Source organism: Cydia splendana, chromosome 7 (assembly GCF_910591565.1).
Source record: "Cydia splendana chromosome 7, ilCydSple1.2, whole genome shotgun sequence".
Taxonomy (NCBI): Eukaryota; Metazoa; Arthropoda; class Insecta; order Lepidoptera; family Tortricidae; genus Cydia; species Cydia splendana.
This window is the reverse complement of record NC_085966.1, coordinates 2,809,262-2,835,568: the sequence shown is the minus strand read 5'-3', so window position 1 is coordinate 2,835,568 and position 26,307 is coordinate 2,809,262. Positions and strand designations below refer to the sequence as shown.

The window sequence follows — 26,307 nt, the reverse complement described above, 5'->3', positions numbered from 1 at the left end:
GCAATATGTCTCCGCTACATCCGGTATGCACAAGCTTTATATCCTCCTAATGCCCAGCCATACAAATGAAAAATCCAATATTTGCCACTGAAATTCCAACCTAAAGTGTAGCAAATAGAGTTGATTTTGCGTTGTTTGTAAATTGAACGGAACAAAGCAAAAGCGACTCTGTTCCAATTGAATATGATTTAAATTTCATCGCACTGAAGAAGTACTATACGTAGGACCTTGGGCCTTAGGAGGTTTAATCGCAAAAGTAAATGACGGAGCCATATCTGACCAAACACAATGGCCAAGCGTGTTACGGGCATGCACGATGCACATGCAAATGTGCCGCATGCGTATGAATAACTTGACGTAACAATAACATCCAATCCTGACCTGGTTCAGACAATGTTGGGTGCCAATATTAATCATGGATGCTTAAGGAAAGGATGGCCGGCCTCAAAAAAGGACACTTTGGTATCTTGTTTTTGTTTAGTTATTGACACAGTACTAATTAGGTATTCTGGATTGTAAATTTAAAAAAATATATATAAGGACGCAAATTTAGGTATCCCAAAAATATTTCAACAATATTTGAATTTTATGTGAAAAAGAAAAGTTATTAAAATGCCAAATTTTTAGGATACCTAGTCATTTTTTAGAAGAGGTTTTATTATATGAACATGTTATTTTATATTATATATGTACATGAAATTATGATGAACTTTTAATGTAAATAGAGTTCTTACAAAAAGAGAACCGTTAACACTTACTGGAATCAAACAATAGAATAATAAAGTCAATCTTACATAACAATTACAAATCAAAACAAGATAATACACCTGAGAATCCCATGTTCTCAAACATTATCAGAAAAAATACCATTTTCTAATGTTAATGATAACAGTTTCATAATAATCCTAATTCTCATGCACTCATATCAATATCTTATCTTTATGTCACAGATTGTGAGGGATAAGATTACGCTATTTAGGTACATACTTCTGAGTGTGATATTCTAGAAATCTAGAAGTGTGTTATTTGCCAAACTATAGTCTGTATCTTTAGGTAAGTATTTAAACTAGTGGCTCTGTGAGCTGTAGACCTCGCGAGCAGAGCTTGAAATAACATGGTGCTAAGAGCTTTAAATACACCGTGTTTTTTTTGATTTCCGTTAATTTCAAGGGTGCATTCCTGAGCTTAAATCAAGTAACTTTCTCAAAGACACCGATGTTCTAATTAAGTCCATTTCGGAGATAATCCATAATTTATTTTTTTACTATAAGGCCTCTACAAGCGTGTACACTTGCCTTAGGGCCGGCTTACATATTGATTAGTGTTTAGAATGAGTTCATACATTTGCTACTAAACTTAAGTACAATCTCGGTCGATTGATGTACGAAATGACATTGATATGTCACAGATTTCAATTGTTTGGTTGAGTTAAATGTAATGCCCGTGTTACAACAACGCTATATGCTACATTTAATTACTTTTTAAACAAAAAAAAAACAAAAAAGAAAACAAAAAAATTTTTTTTTTTTGAAAATTAACTATGCCATTTAGTTCTTATAAACGTACTTAACTATACCCCGAAGTTAACGGAATTCAATAAAAACACGGTGTATAGTAAATTAAAGAAAAACAATACGAAATTTATGTGTAAAAAAATACAAAAAGTTATAATATCCCAGCATACAATTACTGGGGATCGAACCCAGACCCTCTGTGCAGCAGAAAAAGCGAACGTTTACAAACTGAGCCAAATAGTTCTTAGATGGGTTGACGAAATTTAGCTACTCCTTCTCAAATTAAAATTAGTTAAAATTAAATATCTAAATACCGCCTAAATAAGCGATAATTTTTTTCTGCATTTTTTGCTATTAACTCTGTAAACATGTTTCAAAAAGAAAAAAGTCTTATGATAACGATACGACTATTTGTTTAGGCGCCAGGTATCACGACTCCGCCATTTTTAAAAATTTCCAAAAACCGGATTGACAAAAAAATTTTATTTAGTCATAAAATTCGGTCACAAAATTTCACGAGAATCGGTTAAGAATTGCGACCTGTAGAGGAGAACATCCGGACATACGAAAGCAAAATGCCCGAGTCAAAACGTAGACCTTCGCTTCGCTTCGGTCAATAAAAGTAAACAAACAATTTGTAAATTTTGGGTTAGTTTTGTATTTGGTTGTAATCAACCAAATACAAAACCGCCCGGATCAGTCACGGAACAACCTGACTTTAACGCTTTAACCTACATTATTTGATCGTGTAATGTTTTCATCTACCCTCAACAGGCTTAAGAAGCCATTTGAGGGTAGATTTTGTTTACTTTTATTTAAATACCTAAAGATACAGACTTTAGTAAGGTAACAGAAATGCATCCTATTTACATGGACTACTAAAATAATAACCCTGCAAGAATATTCATTATATTTGTACAGATATCAACCTAAAATGGCGCCAACGTGAAAGCAATCAAGAAATTATATAATATGAATAACTATGTCAAATTAATATTCATCTCAATATTATCATTTGAATAAATTATCTGAACGGAAATTAATTTGCTACCAATTATGTGTCAGCTACATAATGAGGCTGACCTGATTGAATAGATAACACTTTCAAATCAAAAGAGAAACAGTATTTATGAAGACAAAATTGATTCTGACCATATTAGTAAATATTAGAAGATATTTTAGAGAGATGGGCCAAAATTTCGACCGAATGGGCACCACAGATCACCCGAGGTAGAGGCAGGCCAAAAATTAGATGGCGAGACAACCTGGACTCATTATGTAGTGACTGGCGGGAGCACGCACAAAGCCATGAGCAGTGGCGGAAGATGGGCGAGGCCTTTGCCCAGCAGTGGGACACAATATAGGCTATTAAAAAAAATCTAGATAAATTTTCTATGGAACCTACAAACTATTCGCCAAGGTTATTGTTGTCACATTTTTGGCTTCATTACAAGATTTAGTTCTTGCTTGTAATGCAAAGTTTTAGATTGATCCTTAGAAAATAAAGGATGGATCCACAGAGGTCTGATATCACACTTTAAACCTTCATAGGTATACAGGGCAAAAATGATAACATCATCTTTTGTATTTTCTTATGCAGAAATTTTAGGACTTAAGGCTAGCTATGAGACTGGAATCATGTATTTTTTTTAAATCTGGTCCATTAAAGGGTTAAATATAGAATAAAGGGTTTACACAAATGCTTTATGCAACATAGACCAAGAAACTTTAGCGTAATATTTTTTGTTGCAGTGTACAGCACATTTGATAGATTTTTAGAGATTAAGGCATATGGGCACTTGCAATTCATGGGTTACATGCAGATTGCTGTCTTATCCGGTACAGTTGCCATCATAAATATCAGAGCAGCCAAAGTCTTCACAAATATCTGAACAAAGCCTCTATTATCAAGATTTTTTTTTTATGTTATAGTCAGCAAACGAGCAGACGAGCCGCCTGATGGGAAGCGGTCAGTGTCGCCCATGGACATAAGCAACACCACAGGAGCCACTTAAGCGTTGCTGACCCTTGAGGACCCTAAATACCCGCTTCTTGAAGAATCCCATGTCGTAGCGCAAAGAAAATACCTCAGGAGGCAAGTCATTCCACATTCTGCACGTTCTGGGAAGAAACGAGCGAGATGCCCGCTTATTCTTGGTGTGCCATGTATCTAAGAAGTGGGGATGAACTTTGCTCCTTTGGCGGGAGGTGCGGTGATAGAAACGAGACGATGGCACCAAATCAAAAAGTTCTTCCGAGCATTCCCCATTGTACAGACATTGTTTAGTGCGTGTTCAGACATTTTTGAATAGCTAGGCCGCTCCAATATATCTGATAGTGACTGTACATGGATTTATTGTGTTCATGTTATGGGACATATGCAGGTAGTGGTTAGAACGGTCAGAAAGACGAAGGTGGGTGTAATAGATACCCTTGACACAGTTTCCATCCTGCCGAATTTCCTGTTCCGCTTTGTGAAAAATATGCAGTTTACTAGAGTTAAACCAAGAAAAGTCTGCAGCGATTTTGATAGCCCACGCAGTGCAAGTGTTATTTTTTGTCATAATTTCATATAAGTTTGATGTTTAAAATAACACTTGCATTGCGTGGGCTATCAAAATCGCTGCAGACTTTTCTTGGTCTAACTCTACAATGTTTTTAAGAAATGGGACGAAAAGTTCCTTATAGTAATTTCATAGCTATTAATTAAATTTATGAAATTTTAATAAAAAATATTGTAATTATTGTCAGTGAATGCATCATAGGTTATCCCATTCGAATCTTTGAAAAATGTAAACAAAAAGTACAAGTGACCTGATACTCCTTAGAGTCCGTCTAAGCTAACTCTGCACCATATTTGATGCAACAAAGTGTAGGGGTATGCATAAACAATATTTTTTGATAGAAACTTGACATTTAAGATGACATTCCAACACTGTCATTACAAATGCCCTGCAGAATTAGCTTGGTATTCTAGATGCAAAATGTTGTAACGTATTGACCAAGAGACTGAACAACATTGTTTTTTTGTTTACTTTTTTTTAAGATCTCATCAGAATTGACCAGTGTTTTTCAAACTTTCTCATGACGCGACCCCCTTAGTACAAACAAAATGTTTCGCTTATGTATTGTTTTAAGGCTGGCAGAAGCTTTGCGACTAGGGATTGCTCCCGGTACTGAGTTTGTATGGAGAGAACTGGGAATTCCCGGTCCCGGTACTGTGTTTGTATACAAAACCAGTAACGGGAGCACTCCCTATTCGCGACTCCCCCAGGGAGTCGGGACCCAAAGTTTGAAAAACACTGGAATAGACTATAATTACCACTATCTTTTTAATACATTTTATGTACAGTTGTGGCAATTAGATCCAAACATCTTAATATAGCATAATAAACTCATTTTAGTAATTAAATTTTATGGAGTGCTTGCAGTCAATACTTCATTAAATGCTAGTTTGCAAAGTAAACATGTTTGTTTACATACTAGCATAACTAGAAAAGTATTCAGTATATCAAGAACTAGTAGATTTGTATCGTGAACCGATATAGGATGACATTAATTGTTTTGATTTATTAAATTATGCATAGGAATGTAAGTAATGTAACCAAAACATCCACAAATCAACTTTCGCGGGCTCATTAGTGAATTTCTCTAAGCACATATATATATGATTACTGACTCTCATGATTTGTGCTTTATAGTAGACTCACCTTATAGAGGAATGTGGAATGATTGTGACTGGGAGAGTTTGCCAGGGGCTGAGGCGTCACCGGTCGCGATCCCGTCAGGCATTGCTGCGATGCCGACAGCCTCGAACCAACGATCTTCTGGCACGCTAAAACACAAGAAACATCACTTAAAAACACTGCACGAAAACACTGAACCAATTCCACTAAAAAGCGACTAATTTATACGAAATCAACACACATTCGAATTTTGCCGATTTCCTACGATCACGCTCCTCAGCTCTTTGAATGTTGTAGCACGAGCTCCGACGCCGCAGGCTCGCTATCGGCGACATGTTCGATTTGAAAATGAGCGTTTTATCCATCGTTCCATTCAGAATTTGAATTAAATAACAAATTGAAAACGGACAGCGACCGACGCGAATTTAAAGACAAAGCGACGTAAACTGTCAAAATTGTAAACAACGCGGAACGAATGAACGAGAACGTACGACGACCGCGCGGCGGGAGGCCGGTGTTACCACTGCGCGCCGTAGAATCCCCCCGCAGTCAAACTAGATCCACTGTCTCGCATTCCCATCACGCGATGCTTTACACGGTTCCTCGCAAAAAAATGTCCAATATCATGCAGTATTATGTAATCCCATGGACAGGCTCCTTTTTTTGTACACAACTCGACCAGTTTTTTTCTAGGTACGATTACCTTTTTCATTCATAGTCATTGAGAGTAGATAAGTAGGTAGATATATTCTTAGGTCCCTTCACGTGAAATTTGACTGTCTTACAATTTGTAAATAAAAAAATAAAAATACGGCTTGTAACTACTAAAGTTAAATTGTATGTGTGCATGCATGTCGTTGTATTTGTACAAATACAATCAATGACATGCACACATTACGACAGTGGCACACATGTTTTTGAATACAATAGAATCTTTTAAAAATAAGTTACCGACTATTGATTTGGCCGACTAGCCGACTAGCCGACTAATCGGCGCACGAATGGCCGATTAGTCGGCCGACTAGTCGGCTAGTCGGCCAGATCATTAGTTTCGTATAATTTCAGGTGAAAAACAATAGTTTTGCTCCTTTGGTTGCGCTATTCATTATATTAACTTGGCTAAAAGGTGTTCTCTACAGGTTCAAAGACCTATACACAAGAATCCTCGTTCAATTTCTGTCTTTCTTTTATTTTGCGATCCTGAGCAGACCGTCAGTACAACTTGTAGGAGGTATTTCCAAGGCTCTATTTCCCGTACGTAGCGTAGTCGCCAGTTAAGAACCTATTCCCAGTGGTCAGCGTCTTTACGAGCGACGTGCCCTGTTTATAAGTCTCTAAATTTTGCAATAACATTAACAGTTCCCCATGGCTACACCATTAAAGAAAAAAACAAAAACGGAATATTAATAAAATCATTTAACTATAGAACTTGGCCATGAAATTACATGAGAATCAGTTGAGATCGACCTGTAGAGGAAAACACCAGTCACCAACATACGATAACGATCAAACGGTCAATTATATGAACAAACGTTTTCGTCTGCACCCTGAATAGGTATTTTGGTAAAAAACATAAAACATATGGCAAATATTGACTGTTGATTTTATTTTTCTGTTTTCTTTCACTAATTAAGTGCCGACTAATCGGCCATTCTTGCCGACTAGTCGCCGACTAATCGCCGACTACAAATGTGGCCGGATAGTCGGCTTTCCCGACTAGTCGGTACATCCCTAAAAATAACTCAACGGGGACCTACCACGAAACAACTTGGTTTGCTATAATTTTACCATCCGATGTTCAAGTCCCGCCAGCGGATGCTATAGAATAACAACATAGTTAATAAGCTACAATATAGGCAAAGGTCGTTGAAAATTCATGGCTGTTTCATTTAATGGTGATATTGTCATACTACAGAGTTGCGTGCCACTGTTGTTGTTACGATATCAAATGGGGACATCCTAGTAAAAATCCGATGACATACGTACGCAACACTAAAATGCAAATGCAAACGATTATGTTACCTGATTTCCATCCAACTACACAAGTAAATAAACGGTAATAGCATTCCGATCCTCATTGTTATCGAAGCGATCGAAAAAAAGACTGACAATCGTGACGTCACGGTATAAAAAAACTCGTTCTTTTCTTACCATCTTGGAATACGCGCTCGACATTCAATCCGTACGTAGCGCAGGTCTCGTAGTATGAACATCTTCTCAATTCATTTGACAGCTTGCGAGCGCGGTTGTCGTCCACGACGCGTGGACTACTTTCACTTATGGCATCTGAAAGAGCAACCAATCAATTTTGTAAATGGACAGGAAACCTATCGGAAACGCATGAGCAGCTTCTTTGTTTTATTTAGTTTTTCATCCTCAGTTCTAGTAATTGCACGATAGTATGTCGATAATCACTGGTTAGGTAGAACATTGTGCTCATTCCGTATGAAATCAAAGGAAATAAATGTCTTCAGTATAATTTCAAAGTAATTAAGATTCATCGAACATTATTTGTCAAGAGATAATTTTATTGTTATCGTTTGATATGAAAAAACGTAATAACAAAATAGCGCATAAATATCACATACCTTGTGTTCCAACCAAAATGATCGGTATCTCGGCGGAGTTTCGATAGTGAGACATTTTGTTAAAGTAGTTGGAGACTGTGTTGTAGCTGACCTCGTTGTCGAGACTAAATACGAAGATCACGGCGTCGACCCAGGCAGTAAACTGTAACAATGAAATTTAACCATAAGTATAAGAAGAAAAACTATAAACCTACATATAACCCGGTTATGAAAGAATTTTGTACGGAAAACGTTCGGTTCGTAAATTGCAAACTACCGATTATACATCAGTCTCCATAATTGCAATGTCGTCGCTTTCTTTAAAACCACAACCTATAGTAGCATACCTACCGCATTACGTAAAAACCCCTAACATGTAACCCCACTATTGCGAAATCCTGGAGAAAAAACTCACCCTAAGTCGCTGGTATAATTACGTGGGGTAATTTGACGTGGGGGATTAAAACGGAAGGGTTGTGTATGCATTTTTCAACTAGCTACATGTAAGGATAATTATCCTAAAAAGAATTGTAAGTATACTCATAGGCAACAGACTTTTAATGAGACTCTAAATTGAGCAGAAATCATTATTGTCCTTTCCCTGAGCATTATAGCACGTATTAAAACCTAGAACTATAGCTATATAGTGAGGATCTTTCAAAAAAAATATATAGTCATAATACAGCTAACTTTTACTCTTATAATAATCCAGTGAAAGAGACTATTCGGCCATTAAGAAAGCAGGATTGCACAGCTTGGTTTTACTACGGGCGCCCGGATTAACCTTCTAGGCTTTATTAAACCATAACACAGCAATATCATTTGCGAGAAAAAATGCGGTAGACAAAAGAAAGTGTATGGGTAACTCAGCTTCCACTTGAATGAAGAATGCGTAGGAGGGTGTCACCCCTTTCCTCTGAAGAACAATCGACGGCAGGAGGCGTCATCCGGTATACGGGAGTGTGTGATGACGACATGCAAAAACATGGCACGTCACCCTCGTCTGGGTTGTATAATTTTTTTACATTTATATATTTTGCCATCTTGGATGGAAATCACGACAAACTCAAATTTATCAAGTGATTTCGTTTTTATGAAGACGGTAATGAATCGAGATGGAAGGAAATGAATTTCATTAGCTAGAAGACGATATTTGGAAATATTATTCAGTTTCAAGGCACGTCTTTCAAAACATCGTTATGGCTAATGATAAATCTCTGAAAACCTACACAGATAACGAAATCAGAATAATAAGAGAGCTTTTGAACAAAACGGTAATTTATTATAATATGTACACAAAATATAGGTTTACGAGAGATTCGCATGTTGAACCCAAATCATAGCCGAAAATATGGTAATCATAATCATGCTGAAGGTTGTCGCAAAATAAATAGACACAATACAAAAGCAAATATTGCGTATTAAAGTAATTTTCATGCATGTTTAATGAGCAAACAACTTTTCTGCATACGCCGCATAGATTGATAAAATGTATTGGAAAACTCGTAAATAAGTGAAGCTCTTACCAATCCATCGCGTTTTTAATTGGCAATGCAACACCCGACCACTTCTGAATAAAAGCAGGGATATTGGATTTTTACTGTCTATTTTTGTCGTTTTCTATGGAACTGTCAACAGTAACAGGTGAAATCACTGCGAACAGGGCAGCGCACTGGAAGCGACTGGGCGGGCGGGCGGCTTTGAGCTTAGGCGGCAAACCTCCACTATACCCGTCACCCTCCAACCCCCTTGCCGACACGAGTATTGAGAGAGAGGACACAAAAAGCTAAATGCACTTGTATGCAATACCTAGCGTATGAATTAATATAGGGATAACATGCGTGTTAATGTACAAAGATGTTTTGAAGATAAGTAGTTCAGGGTATTATTTAGATTAAAAAGCATTTCCTTATCAATATCACTTAATATTCAGTCATGATACTTAAGTAGTACTCAGCCTTGTATCTGATTCGTCATTAGACTCATTAAATGTTTTTATGTAGGTATCTAAAGTCTAAACAATGGATCTTTAACTGCACTTAAGGATTTATTCGATTTCCATTTATGGTTTGATTTAATAATTTGTAAACACTAAAAATCACCTGTAAGTTATGTTTTAATCATCATGTGAACTGCATCTCAAGATGATTGTATTGTTACATATTTGGTCGTTAATTTGTCAGTCGCTGAAAACGATATTACTTATGCAATCGATAAAGTGATTGGCCTCAAGTCTAGCCTAGATTATGCGAACCCCTTGACACCTCAACATGATTCAATAAATCGTAATCGAAATCTGTTGGCAACAGCCCGGGGGTCGGGGGTAACGCTCTGTGAAGAATTACAAGCTTTCTCAGACCTTGGGCTGATACGTTTAGTATCACGGTTGAATTCCCTTAGCGACAAGGTCGAACGATCAAATTTGAACGTGAAAACACGAAACTGAGGCAGTTTTTGTCGTAAATGAGTTGATGGTAAAATTTACTGCCTTGCTCGTGATAACACTAATTGGGCGATACGAAAAAGCGAGTAACGAGGTTTTTTTATTAATTTTAAGAGCTCTTGTGAACCATTTGATAAATATAAATCCAGCAGGGATAATTTTATAATGTTTTTAACAGTTGTTACAGAAACCATAATAGATATACAAGGAATGTCAGAGGCATTTAAAATTCTAAACATAGACATACACGTCCTACGCGTTTCACTACACATTTTTAAAACACGAAGACGTTGAAGTTCGAACACACTTTCATCTTCGACCGTCGGACACGGTTAGGAAGCGAAATTACAAATTACGGGGAAGTAATCGAACGTGGCCCGAGTCGTGCGTGCGTCCAGCAACGCTCTCGTTGGCAGTGGGCGGAGTGATCGAATATTTCACTGTCTTCATGAGTACCATCGCAGACACAGTTGGCTGGCCTTTCGTAAACCTTATTTCAACAAGATAACGTCCAATAATGGCCACTTTAGTGATTTAATATTGTTAAAGGTTAAAGCTGGCTGCTATTATTGACCAGATAAACAAAGCTAGTAAACCTAAGTTATATTAGAGAACTGTTAAACAATCAGAACTTCAAAGTTAAACAATCAGTTGCCTTGCGTCAGCCAATTTCTCTTTCGCTCATGCCTAGAGGAGAAAATAAAACTTGGAGTTTACTAGTAATATTGGCAACATCAATATTCATGTTGACATCGTATTCGCACCTACTTCGTCTTAACTTTCACAAATTTCCAAAATATCTAGTAACAAACTGCGTTGATGTGTTATTCATAAACTGAACCTACAAAACCGGGCCTACCGCGAACCCCGTTCGACGTGTTGCCTCCCTGTTACACTCACGTACGAATTTACAAGTGCGACAGAGAGACAACACGTCGAATGGGGTTGGCGGTAGGCCTTCTGGTTAAATGTAGCTCCTCAATCAATTCGCGTAACCAATTGCTAGAATTACTAATTAATAATTCGATTATTGTTACTCGGAAAAGCACGCATTAAATTATCATACATACTATACATAGATATTTCATACTGTTGTTCCGTTGATAAAATGCAATTTATCTTTTCAGGTCATTGTGCCTAATAGCGATTTTCTCGTCCGCAAATCATTTTGATAACATATCCGGTGCAATGTTGCTGTAGATAAGCAACATACTTGTAACCGAAGCAAAATACGTAGTAAAAACTAAAACGCTTCCTCATGAACTCTGCACTACGCAGCACAGCGCATATCATCATACCCAATTTACTGCTTTTGTCTCGCCATGGGTACCTAGCGCACTATATAGGGAACTGGTTTTCATGCCCTTACAAAGGCGAGGCGAACAAAACAACGCGAGCCTACCTACATGCTTATACGGAGTAAGTTACTTTTTTCGATGAATAGGAGAGAGAATAATGCCGTAACTTGATATCCGAACGTGACCTGTGTTGCTCTCACCTCCCTTCATTGTTAGGGTATGATACTTACGCCGGACAAAGGTTTCCGTTGTGGTCAGGTAACTTCCCCTGGCTACCCGTCGGGCAGAGACAAATTGTTTTAGTAAGTTTATAAATCATTAATTAATGTCAGCGAAAGGTGACATTGCTTTACAAAATGAAACTACACAGTGGTGCTTTTAAAACCACGTAATGGCTTCAGACACTCTACTGAGGCTATTAACACCGCCCATGCACACATTGCAAATTGTTAACACAAGCAAACATATCCAATAGGTACATTAACTATAAAACAGCCCGCATAAAGGTCAAAATCCTTTAGAAATAATCTAACCGAGACCGAGAGACTCACGGAGCAAGTCGAATGTCACAGAAGACCGAGTCGTACAACTGTCTTTTATCTTATTCAAAAGGACTCGGAACGTGACTGACATCGTTATTATGTATTTTTTGTATTTAAATTGACAAAAACGTTTTGTTATTGAACATAAACGCCTAAACGAAAACAATTCCGTGTGACCATAAAATGTCTTGAAGCTGTCGAATAAAAACTTAATTATAAAAAGGCATCACGCATCAGTGACTCTGGCGTGAGCCGCTCGTGTCGAAAATTAGCTTTAAGTATGCGTGAATTGACATAACTACATCCTATTTAGGCGCAACAACACCGCAGGGTCCATAACAAACAAAACTCACTACAAAATTATGACCCAATTAAAGAACCCCCTCCCAAATTAGATTGTCGACCCACTGTTCCGGTGAAAACAGAAGTAAATATGCGGTTCATGAATTACGACAGCCGAATTTAGTCTTTAATTCCACAGGGATACGTTTATCTTGACATTAATGCGAGTAAAATTGTTCCTGTTCTAATATTACGAGTTAATTTACTTCAAAGCGCCTTCTGCGACGTTCAAGTGAAAACTGGAATTTGCAAAGTTGCCTTGGGCTAGTAAACTCCATGGAACATTGTCAAGGGAAGCAGATTGCTTTGGTTATAATTAACAGAATGTCAACGGTAGTTACAAAGAAAATTAATTATGCACGGAATGCCGTGTAGGGTAAAATATTCGGAAAGTCCCTATTTATAGGGTAAAATGCAATTGCAGGTAACATTAAAAAAGTAGAGGTGAATTAGTGAATGACATATTAACAAAATTACCGTTGCAACAACTGTCGATTTCAATTCCTAGGGTAGATGTGTTTTATACGAATATTAGAAATATTTAACCGTTTTGATACTCATATTTACATGTTGATAGAAAATATTTAGTCGTCGCTCTATGATGTTGAAATAATAATCACAAGCCCTCAACGTACAGTACAGGGAATGTGGCCTTCATGTTAAGCTCCCTCCAGACTATGTGCGTGAATCGCGGCGCGACGTCGCGGAGCGAACATATCGCGAAGTTGACGTATGACTCCACACTCGCACGCTTCACGGCGATTTCGCAGTTTGGTTTGGGGCAATATGGCGGAAAAGCATCAGCTGATCGAGTTTAACTGTTAGTTATCTATGGCATCATACGTGATTTAGCTGTTTTTCCATATTGTTTTATTGTAAAACCGTAAAATATAGCTGCTTAATATAATATATCATAATATAATTCATATTTATCTTGCCACAGAGGAGCCAAAATATTGTGTAATGTGGAGTCTTGCAAGTTCGCGCTTCGCGTCTCCTTTGACGCGGGCCGAAATACCGACAAAAAACGGAGAACAAGGCGCGAAGGCGTGAACAATCTGCGAAATCGACGCCACACTCGCGTTCGCGGCTTCGCCCGCGATTCACGCGCATAGTCTGGAGGGCGCTTTAGATCGTGATGCCATTTCAACTTCAGCTATTTCGAAGAAATGTGAGGTGTTCTTAATGCTTCGACATTACATTGTAACAAGCATAAAATTCTTGCAACATTTTCTCTAAACAAACAAAGATGCTTCAATAAGGGTTCTATAAGACGCTCAAAATAGGGAATATAGGGCAGGGCTGAAAGGACCGACATAACGAAACACGTCCTCCGGGAGCGTGATCCTTCCTTTCAGGGCGAAGGGACTTTCATGCTAAGGAGACGCAATAATGCGAAAATGTGATCAAAAATGCCCCCCCCCCCCCCCCCCGCCTTATTGAGCCGTTAAGTACCTACCTACCGATGAGACGGATATGAGTATGGCCATAAGGGTTTTTCAGCTCAATCAAATTGGAAGGATGCGGGTTTGCGGGTTAGGTATATGAAAGTCATAGAATGCTATAGGGTTACATTTTAAAAAGTTTTTTTTAATGTCAATACAAGAACAAAGATATGTGGTAGGTTCATATAACAATTTTAATTTAACATATAATGGACCGAGCGTTAGCGAAGGTCTACGTTTCAGCTTCGGCAAAAATGCCTTCGCATGTCCGGATGTTCTCCTCTACAGGTCGCAATCTTCAACCGATTCTCATGAAATTTTGTGAGTAGGTTCGATCATTAAATAGAGTTTTTGTCTATTCAGTTTTTTTTAATGGGTGAGGCATACATTTATTCAGTTTAAAGCTATCCTACAGCACACAGAGCCACTAGTGTAATAAATATAGATATAGCCTATGTAGGTGAAGGTATTGGTTACACACTAGTGTAAATTCTACCAACTTAGTATGTTTTGCATAGCCTGTGACAGTTTAACTTGTTCTATCCAATATTAACATATCATTCATAAAACATGAGCACGCGATAGTAAATACAAGTATAACCGTCTTGACTCACTACAACAACATTGGAAACCAAATAAAGACAACGCCGTTAAAAATTCAATAAAAACAAAAGTTATTAGCGGAGTAACAAGTAGCGAGAAAAAAAGAACGCATTTTGTTCTTCCTCATCTCGGGATGGGGAGATGTACGAGGCACGTACGAAAATTCTGGACCTGCACGCTATTCCCCCCTTGCATCAAAGTTTCAGGAACGCAGAATTTACCCAGTTACCCGTAACTTTCTGAGTTATAAATAGGGCCAAAGTAACGACTGGAGCGAATGAATAAATTAGATAACGTTAAATATATTGCCTACGATTTCTCATAAACAAACATTGATAAAAGTTATCCGACTGTTGTAACTCTGTGAGAATTGGCAATTTATTGCAATCCGACGTGGATAACGATGTTGTTAAATTAAAAGAGAATTTGATTATGGTCATAACATTAGAAGTCAAACGACGTATACACACATACAAAGGTCAATATTAGATCAGAGTTTAGCCTATTCAAAGAATAAAAGCAATATAAAAACAGCTTGTTTAGTACCTCAAACTTTACCTATCAATTCGTTTCTCTAGCTCCTACTAGCTAGATATAAAGAAAAATGTGATGCTATTACTCTCCGAACCGAGTTTTCTTCCAAAGCGCACAAAATTTCCAAAACCACCCAAAGCCGTATAAAGTCAAAAGTTCCGCATCTCAATTCAATCTAACAGTCAGATAAAGCACCACAAACTTATTTGAGATGTCGGTGAAAACCTGAACTAACATTACTTCATACTAACTTCAATCCCATTCTAAGAAGAGGGCGATGCTGTCAACAGCAAATAAAAGTTGGTAGTGCCATTCACAGGTAAGCACGTTTCCAGAGAATAAATACGACCCGCAGTTCTAAACTTTTCGGTGCCAATTTCAAATTCAGAACACGAACACTTTAAGATAAAGTCGGGTCATTCTTTACGTTCAAATATTCAAGTCTTCTGTACTCTATGACCTTAGGGTCAACGTTCTTTCGATGTAATAACGGTATTTGTAGTTCGTGCGACTAATATGGTTCAAAGGTAATCGATTATTTTTTAAGATCTTAGAAAAATGTTCAATTTCATGTAACTACATTTATTTTTCAATCTCATCGCAAAATTGACATTTGGAGCGCATGAAACGGTATTAAGGACAGTAATTTTCTAGCAACTCGCAAGAAGTTTTTTATGTGAAACACAAAACAACATTAGTAACGTGCTTTGAAACATGTAATTTCGACTCACAACGACTATATAATCGATTTATATATTACATGTGTACGAAAAGTATTATGTCGTCAACACTAACGAGATGTAACTAGAAATTAAATAGATTTCAACTTATTGGGTCTAACCCAAAACATCTTAGCCGCTTTACACTCGTGCAAGATTACAAATATGCACAATATTAAATCAGTGACACAAAACTTTCACATAACTTATTAAAATTAATCAATCGGTCATCAATTTTCTAAACTTACAGGGTCATTTTGATCAATTTGTCATAAGGCCGTCACTTCCTCATTTAAGGTCGCTGTTACATCAAGTTTCTCCAGTCAGTTTATGCAATACATATGTAAATGATAAATACATAAACTTATTTACGATTTGCACAGGTGCGAGCATTCGCCTTCCGGTCAGAATATATGAATATTTTTAACGTAAAACTTACCCCACATATTGAAACGAATACCTACACAATGTAAATAAAAAAACTAAGCAAGTAGTGTAGGTATGTTAGTAAGGGATCGAAAATGGCGGATGGGTTTGGACTTACGCGAATACACATCAAAAGAATATTTGATTTATATGAAGTTTCTGCTGAGATCTAAACATACACTACTTTTATATACAGGTGTAAAATTAATTATATCTTCGTAATGTAATATGTGATTCAGTATTTTTTGCTTCATGTAACATAACATTAATCTCCAAACTTCACGTAAAATTTATCGCAATAAAATACGTTCATAAGATATTGTACACTAAAAGCCTCTTGTTATTTCATGGCAGACAAAACTGGAGTGAAAAGCGAGCGCAAGTTTTAATATAAATAACGCAAAATGTGGCGAAAACATCATGAAGGCCTTTGGAGCCAGCGCAGCCGTGAAAAGGACGGTTTAATGAAACTTGTAACGTTAGCTTAGCAGCTAAGCCCTTTCTAAAGAAATTATGTATTCACATTATTACGTAATATAAGATATAATAGAAGATGATTTAAAACTTTATTTACAAATTTACCTACTTTACATAGGAGTTAGACCAAGATTTTGATAGCATACGCATTACGCAGTGCAAGAAAGTGCAAGTAAGTAAGTTTATAAGTACGTAAAATTTCATAGAGTTTGACGTTTAAAATAACACTTGCACTGCATATGCTATCAAAATCGTTTGTCTAACTAAATCTACCTACGTATCTTGTTATTCAATAGTATTGTTAAAATTTCGGCAGTATTTGAAGAATTGCAATGAAAAATAAAACATTACACGAGTAGGTATCAGCCAAATAATTTACACTGCAATTATCCCAATTAATCGAGTCCGACCACGTGACGCGTTTAAAACTGTCCACAAGTGTAAATAAAATGCTTTTTCAACTTTATTTACATTAAACAAAACCGCGACAAAGCGTTATTCGTGTACTCGAGGTAATCGACGTTCGCAGTCCAGCCGGCGCCGCACGCGATCGCGTCCGCCGCGTGGCGCCTTTACCCTAGCCACCCTTTGAACGAATGGAAAAAGCTGTCACGTTGGTACACTTGATTTTGAATGAAAAGGCGGGATATTGATGGATCGTATCGGGTGTCCGATAGTGATATCTGTGTTGTATTTCGTATATGATTGGGGGTTGACAGTGATATATTGTTATTATTTATTACATATTGTAAAAGATAAAATTCGAAAAGCTATTTTAGCTATTATAGGTTCTTTGGCCAAACTTAATGGTGGTTGCGCTTACAAAAAGGTTAACCTGATGACTCAGTACAATTTTATACGTTTGGCCCAGGATTGTCTCATTCCAAACATAGACAGAGAGAATCATACTGTCCTTGTCTTACGCTAGTACAGGCCCCCAAAAGAAAGGGATGAGTACCTATAATTTTCCTGGTTTTCTATAGTTAGTTATTACTTTTTATTTATTTTTACTATTTTAATTTACCCTTATCACTTTGTCACGATAAAAAAGTTCAAACTAGCCATCGTGGCCAATAATAATAAAAAGTAATAACGCGTAAACTTATCCACTTATTTGATCAGTTAAAAAACTAATAAGCAACTTTGTACTTTCTAGTTCGTCGCCAGTTTGTCGGTAGGTACTAGCAACCCCTACTAAGTAATAACTAGTTCATTCGATTTACAGCCTTACATGTATTAACTTAGAGCTTTTTATATTACTTATTATATTTTAGCTGTGTTGTGAAAACTTGAATTAAGTTTAGTAAATTTTTAGAATTAATTATGTTTTGAGAGGAATAAAAATTGTTATTTGTTTTACAAGGGGGCAAAGTTTCTGTTTAATTCCTCGTGATAAAATTGATATCCGAGCAAGCGAAAGATTCCAAAATGAACCACGAGCGTACCAAGTGAAATATTTGTATTCAAACCTCTTCAAAAAGAGTCCCACTTGACAGTGAAGTTAATATGTTAGTAATCCCAGAATAGTATAGCATATTTAATAAATATTTGGGGAAAATCTTCCACAGATCGACCTAGCCCACAAATAAGCAAAATTTGTATGGAACACACAAACCAATTCGAACTCGGGAGCCCCTACTTCGTAAGCAGGGTCACTCGGTAGTGACCTCGGTAGTGAGTCGGTACTATTAGGCTAGAAAGCCGTTATTTACAGTCGACTATACCACATTTCAATCTAAAGTCTAGCTAATAAATATATACTTAACCCGTTACATGACAAAGAACTCAACTCCATAAATAACTAATGTATATAGCGAATAAAAAAGAACTAAAAACATCAAGCCTTTTACCACGGCGTCGCAATTAGTGCGAGAGCTCTCAAATCGAAGATTTCCTGTCCTGCTTTTTGCTGACACCTTTAAGTACTATAATCTAGGCTGTAGTTAGTTCAATAATTATACTAGTTCATCCGTTTAGTTAGGTTCGTAGACCTGCGTAGACAGAGGTAAGAAAACATATATTATGTAGGTAACTAAATTAAGGATATTTTATAAGACTTACAAAAATGAACACATTACATACTTACTAAATTTGAAGTAGATCAACATAATCCCCTTAATATAAAAAACCTTTAAAGCCTTTACTTTGTACTTTGATAATCTTGATAATTATATCAAGATTATCAAAGTACACAGTAAAGGCTACGAACATTGAAAAGGGAAATTTCGTTATCTGCCTCTATCGCTTTTGCGTATTAGAACTATAAAGAGGTTTATAGTACATAGACAAATGATCGAACGAAGTGATTTGCGGTATGCCCTCAGTACTACTCATGTTTCCGGGCGAGCGGGACGCATCTATCTGCTAGAGTGAGGAATACGTTGAATGGCAATAGAGACGATTAGTGATTTCCGAAATTTATCAATCCAGTAAACCCAATCACTGCAAAATGTGCAGCGCCTTCTTTAATCCACTACACGATATATTTTGAATCTTTGTGAATCTATTCTAGTTCATTTGTGTATCTGTAGATATAAGGATGTCTACACTTGTAAACCAGGTATCTGGCTGGTTAACCGACCCCTACTGTCGCACCAGACGACGCTGTCGCAGACAAGCTGAAGTGCCTTCAATATTCATGGAAATGCCTCCTTTAATTTCCTCGAATAATACCGTCCTGAAGGGGGCACGGGAAGAAAGTCAATTAACGGTTTTCAACCCTATTATTTGAGGATTAAGATTCAAAGTTACATTTCTAGCAAACATCTACGTCGGTTCAATTTTACTTGTTTTATTTGTTGAAAAACAATCTAAACTGAAAATGGGGTTTATTAAGGTAAACCCCCTTTCTGATAAATAAAGCAACAACACTGAGCAAATTTTTCATCGCTAAGCCGGGAAGGAATAGTTTATTCAGCATAGCCGAAAAAGGAGCATTGAAGCAATATTTTTAGATACAACTTGCTACTGTTTGAAATGTTTGAATACTGATTACTGATATTAATAGTTATTAAACATAATTTTCTCCTAAAACCCGTAATCTAGAAGTTACTCGTACTCCTCTCATAATCTAAAGTTATTAGTTCTTTGGATTCGTATCATACTCCTCTCATAATCTAAAGTTAGTTCTTTGGATTCGTATCGTGTTTCGTTCGAATTAAGTACCTATTAGAAATCTGTCAATTATTGTTTGAAGCTTCCGACCTATATTTCAAAGAAATGAGTCCCAACTCCGAAGTCTCCGAACCTTTAAACATTTACATATAAAGGTTCGATAATAGTCCATTACGTAACCAGTGGCGACTGGCGATAAATTCGACAAAAATCGACATGAGTTGAAAATCACCTTTTCGTGCGTGTATTGTGCATCAGTTTACTGTACATAGGTACATGGCCCTTTAATTTTTCAACATAGGCAATTAGGCATGTGTAGTGCTAGTCACCGCAAGAAGGCGGCAAATTAGCACCATATGTACTGTAAAATTCGTTTCGATACATATTAAAACATCATCTGTAACCAAAATTTAACATAAACACTAAATACTCCAAGAATACCAATCATTTTGACAGTGACAGCTACTCATTGATTAAGTTCCCCCGTCAAGTTGGCGGTTCATTTATATTTCATAGCCTGCCGTACAAATTGGCTGTCTACGTAGCTCCGCTTCTGTTTCACTTTACCGCGTGAATGTAAATATATCTATATGTCTCCATATACTTAAGGGTTGTTCCTTTGATGTATAATGTATTAATGTAGAAGTACCTACACTTAAATTATTACTTATGTTTGCTCCGAGCGTGCGCCATATAAAAGCTCCTACCATGTGTACCTATGTGTCTGTATCTTTAGGTATTTAAATAAAAGTTAACGAACAATTTGTAAATTTTCGGGTAGTTATAACATTTATTGGTTAACCAACCAAATATAAAACCGCCTGGATCAGTGATTGAACGACTTGACTTTAACCTACATTATTTGATCATGTAATGTTTTCATCTACCCTCACCTGGCTTAAGGAGCCATTTGAGGGTAGATATTGTTTACTTTTATTTAAATACCTAAAGATACAGAGTATAAGGCAAAGGTCACATAACCCACATACTTTTCTTTATTTAATCGCTCGCTTCAAAAGTCACAGTTATTACGATTTTTAAGATGATTTGGCTTGTTTGTATATAGGCGACATTTAAGTACCTACATAAAAATATATCAAGATATGTACTGGGCTTCCTGTTATAAGAGACTTAAAAGAGTAAGACCTGGAACTAGCTCATAGTTCAATTTAGTTCTAGTTCATTTTCTTCACTGCAAAAAAGCGTAAGCTAAAATAATAACTCTACTATAATTATATAAATTTAGTCTGTCGTCTTCGTGCTCATGTATTATCATTTATCATTTGTCCATTCAGTGTCATCAATTCGAAAAGATCTTAACTTCCTATTTTCAAAACCAAACGTCGTATGTCTTATAAATAGGCCTTTTGTTCTTATAAAGCAAGTACTGGACACTTAAAAGGAGTAACAAATAACCGGGTGTGGGAGTGAGTTATGTTTTACGAGCGTTGAAGCTTTTTTTGTTTTGACGTCTGACCTTTGAAATGGAGGCGTACATTTTAAATAAGATCGAGCACGTTTACAGGGTTAAACGTGCTCGATCGCCAAAGTGTCAACTTTTTAGAAAAATAAATTGTAAAATAATCTAAATAGAAATATATTTATGCCAAAATTTAGTTTTTGATACAATTTTTTATCGACAAACCCAAACACAATTAGGTTGCGTTATTTTATCACAATTATCACAGAGTTCCTATGGCCATTGGCCACCTCCTGTAATCCTCATCTCAGCTCGATGGTACCATAACATTGCATTGTCACCCAACTTATGTATGTGAAGTTTCAGCTCATTCGAATAATGGGAAGTCGGTTCAATTTAGCTTGCAAGATTTCACCCAAACATAATACATAACCTATACTTAGCGGGTCAAACGAAACTCATATTTTAAATAACCCTTTCGCGCCTACATTTTTTAAATTTGCCGCTTTTTACTACTGACGGAAATCAACAGACTATAGTAAAATAGGCTACATTCCTACTAGTCAAATCAGCTTCTTTTTTAGAACTGTCAAAACGATTTGCTAAATATGGAATTTATATGAAAACGAATGTAGTGACGTCACGGTAAACTCACCTACTTTTTATATTTCAATCCGATTTATTAAATACAAATTGTGTTTAAAATAGCGGCTATCTATGTGTTTCTAATAATTATGTGGTGCTTTATTTCGCGCACGGTTTGAAATAATTTATTTTAATTACAGGAAACATCCCTATTGTTCACACAATAATCCCAACATTCAAAGCATAACCTGAAAAGTGACGGAAATTGCACCACAGATTAAAAAAGCACCACTATTTCGAAATAGGTCGCAGCCTCCCAGCAATTACAGGCCTGCCAACCTAACTATCACACGTTTTGAGCTAAAATAGACTCTATGTCAACAGTAGTAAAGCTTTTACACATGAAAATTTCGTTGTGGCGCCTGTATGAAACGACGGATGCTGGCAGGACGTTCCAAAGCCCCATAGTAACTCAATATCAGCCCTGAAAGGGCGTATGTCCTTGGTGTTTCTATAGACATTACTACTTTTTTTTTTACAGTGACCATGTGTTGCCAGTAAGTTTATTACGACATACATAACACGACATAACACGACAATCTGCTGACATTCAGGATCGCTGAATACATGGTACGCATTAGTGACATTTGGACGTGTTGAATGTAAGCATTCGAGTATTGTATAGAATTGGCTTTGTTACTTGCTATAGTTGCTATCATATGGCGAATTAGACATATGTACAGTCAGCAGCAGAAGTTGCTAAGCGGGCCAGGTGTTCAAAATGATCTTGACGCGACTACTCTTGACTGTTAAGAGAATAAAAGCGTGTTAAGGTAATTTTGAACACCTCGCCCGCTTAGCAACTTCTGCTGCTGACTGTACTTTCAGCAACCGATATTGAAATTTTGTGAATAATAATTTTACTGTTATTTTGTTATTTTAGTGAGTTGTAAAACCTAGTAGTTCGGCTACCCACCCTTGTCAGTAAAACTTTTTAAGAGCATACATTTTCTGTTTTTATGTCAAACTCAATATCAATAACAATGATGAAGATGTGGATATCTGTGTTTGGCCCGATGGTTGACTACCAGTCAAGCATGAGGCATTAAGTCCGCCATTTGTACATTATTTTTATATTTAATTACACAAACGGGTCTACCGCGATATAATTTCATTGTTTTTACCTTTAATTCCGACGTTTCAGCTGAGTTGCACCAGCTGTGGTCAGTCTTTCCGTGACCACAGCTGGTGCAACTCAGCTGAAACGTCGGAATTAAAGGTAAAAACAATGAAATTATATCGCGGTAGACCCGTTTGTGTAATTAAATATGTGTACAAAACGCGAGAGTTTAAAGCATTATTTTTATGTTTTGTGGAATTAAGTTTAAATAAATAAGAATATAGTCTGGAAACCACTTTTGTCAGTAAGAAAGGCGGAAATTTTATAAAAGGGGACGGGGGAATTAATCTGAATTATGTACGTAACTAATATGGTTCTATGTGCTGTAGGTAGGTACTGTAGGGACCTAAATTTTAGTACCTAACTTAAATCCTTTATACTTTAACTCAGGGTCTCAAGTTTCATTTCATTCATCAAACTTTCATTATTACGAACCGAATATAAAAACCTAATAAAGAATGCACCTGCATAAGTGCATATACGAGATATTGAACCCCTATCGATTTATCAAAGGCATGCAAAACATCCGTAGATTGGAGAAATCCCCCAGTGTTGCCAGAGCAATTAAGTGCAGTTTAAAAAGTTTAAAAAGTGCAGCCTAGATAGTTGCACTGCGATTGCACTCTGCACAATGCGGTGACCGAGTTCTAGGATTCGAGGGATCTTTTGTTTTCTAGGGGATAGAGGATTAAATGGGAAATTACCTGAGGAAAAGGCAGAGAATAAGGTTTCATAGGAGATCGTAGAAAAAAGAGGGTTTCACTTAGTGAAACTTATAAAATCTTGTAGAAATTAGACATTTTTTAAATTTTCAGATCTTAAAACATAGTTCTAAATAATCAATTGTAGATTATCCTCAAAACTCTTTTATATTCTTAAATAAAGATTAAAAATTAAAAATACCTATGAAAATTTTGCGCCCTTGGTAGGGTGCCCATCACGCAGGCAGCGTGCAGCGTTCTCGCGCGATGGTCACCTGTGGCCTCCCTTAGGCGTTTGCTGAGCGCCTTGTGGAGCCCCCGAGGCCCCCTACCATATTCGTTCACTGCCCCTACCCCACGGACCTAGTGTCTCGTTTACAAAGTAATTGTCTATAAAGATAATCGTCAAATTACTATCAATCTTCTATACATATAATAAAGCTGAAGAGGGTCGAAAGTCTGTACATGGAAGATATTTGAAAAAAAGTTGGCTGGAGATACTTAGAATTGATAACAGAACACGTTCCAACAGTTTTTAGAATTTTTGTCTGTTTGTCTGGTTATCTGTTTATCTGTTTGTCTGTTTATTTGAACGCGCATCACGTGAAAACGGCTGAACGGATTTTGATGAAAACTTTACTAATCTGTCGAGAAAATCCCCGGCCAGGTTATAGGCTATAAAAATTCAACCCCTAAAAGGGGGGGTAGCCACAACATTCGATTGACTTAAGTTTGCCCCTGAATCGTATATACCTAAGGCGCTACTTAGGAAGGAGGGGCAAACTTTTTTCAAATATGTGCTAACACTATAGAGTACCCTGGTAAACTAACAGATGACTTACTTACTTGACTTATTGTCCTATGTCCCCTAGGTGGGGCAGAGGGCGTCCACAGTGCGCCGCCATCTGGATCGGTCTTGAGCTTCGTGCTTGAGTTCGCTCCAAGTCTTCCCGATAGCCTTCGCCTCTGCAACAATAGTCCGGCGCCAGGTCTGTTTTGGGCGGCAACGTTTCCTCTTTCCTTGGGGATTCCAGTCGAGGGCTTGCCTCGGTATGTGGTCAGGATCCCTTCGGAGTGTATGCCCAATCCAACTCCATTTCCGGCGCTTGATCTGCTGGTCGATCGGGGTCTCATTGCAGCATCTCCACAGGTTGGCATTTGAAATTTTCTCGGGCCAGTATATACCGAGAATGCGGCGGAGGCAGCGGTTAATACAAACCTGAAGCTGGCGCGAGATGTCTTTTGTGACCTTCCACGTCTCGCATCCATATAGCAATACGGTTTTTACGTTTGACCGGAATATTCTGAGCTTGACTCTCCGTGTCAGTTTGCTTGATTGCCATACGGGGCGGAGCTGTGCGAAGGTTGCTCTTGCTTTGGCTATTCTCGAAGCGATGTCCTCTTCGGTCCCTCCAGTTTCCGACACGACGCTTCCGAGGTAAGTAAATTTGTGGACTTGCTCCACAGCCTCTGTGCCAATAAGGAGCGGCACGGTACTTGTGTCCCTGCACCTCATCTCCTGTGTCTTCCGGGTGTTGACTTTGAGTCCCGCCTTCATTGCCTCACTTCGAAGGTCGTCCAGCTTGGCTTGCATATCAGCGCGTGTGTGGCTCAGCAGGCATAGGTCATCGGCATAGTCCAGATCTTCTAAGATGTTGGACAGTCCCCACTCTATGCCGCGGCGCTTATTGTCAATCGTTTGATGCATGATGCCATCGACTAACTAACTAACAGATGGCGCTGAATTTAATACGATGTGACATAAATAAGCCACCGAGGAAGGATTTTGCCAAATTAACTCAAAGTTTAGAAGACCCCTCTTCTAAAATTTCAATCAATCGTACGGATATCAACAAATTTAACTGAATAATTGTGTTGATTCAATAATACAACAAAATTAAACGACAGTAAATTAATTGCCCCTCATTGCACAGTGCTATCTTTTGGGGAGCTGAGTAAACATTAAGTAACCAAGAAAACTAAAAATGGGTTTACATAGTTACGTAGTGGTAAAATAAACACACATATCAACACGAGTATAATTATATAAAATTATTTATTTTCTCCGTCATGAATTATACCTAATCGTAATTATATCGCATCCATATCAAATCCATATTCATACTTATCGCCTCCTTAAGCACTTAATAATGGCCACGAAGGTGGGTACTTTGAAAAATAACACACTGACCTCTGTCATTTGCAGTGCCGGATTAACCCTTTTAGGCAAAATAAGCATTGCTTAGGGCACCATGTCTAAGGGGCACCAAAAATTATCGAAAAAAATTCGCGCTCGCTTCGCTCGCGTTTTCAATTACGTTCTAAGATGCTTATGATAAAGGTGAACATTCGGGTGGCGCCTGCAGCAGCATTAGGTACTCTGTTGCAACGTTACTGCTGCAGCACTGTCAATTTTCGTGATAAAATGATGTGACTGATTTCCACACTAAAAGTAAAAATGTACAACTGTCTATCAAATTGCGTTTTTTTATGTCGAAAAATAGTTGCGCTCGCTTCGCTCGCGTTTTCAATAACTTTCTAAGATATGATAAAGGTGACATTCGGGTGGCGACTGCAGCAGCATTAGGTACTCTGTTGCAACGTTACTACTGCGGCACTGTCAATTTTCGTGATAAAATGATGTGACTGATTTCCGTACTAAAAGTAAAAATGTACAACTGTCTATCAAATGGCGTTTTTTTTATATCGAA

General features: G+C 37.4%; 1 protein-coding gene across 4 annotated transcripts in view; it reads right to left on the bottom strand.

Annotated features, from left to right (window-relative positions):
• LOC134791986 (centaurin-gamma-1A) overlaps window positions 1-26,307 on the bottom strand; it is a 478,516-nt gene that overhangs the window by 15,234 nt on the left and 436,975 nt on the right. For 2 of the 4 annotated variants that reach the window (XM_063763089.1, XM_063763090.1), the window contains exons 4-6: window positions 7,789-7,930; window positions 7,352-7,486; window positions 5,225-5,349 (exon numbers count right to left, since the gene is read on the bottom strand). In XM_063763089.1, the coding sequence (XP_063619159.1) occupies window positions 5,225-5,349; window positions 7,352-7,486; window positions 7,789-7,930 (402 nt within the window). Of the gene's footprint in view, window positions 1-5,224; window positions 5,350-5,441; window positions 5,858-7,351; window positions 7,487-7,788; window positions 7,931-9,293; window positions 9,541-26,307 lie in introns of those variants that run through there. The other 2 variants (XM_063763091.1, XM_063763092.1) reach the window with 2 other exon arrangements.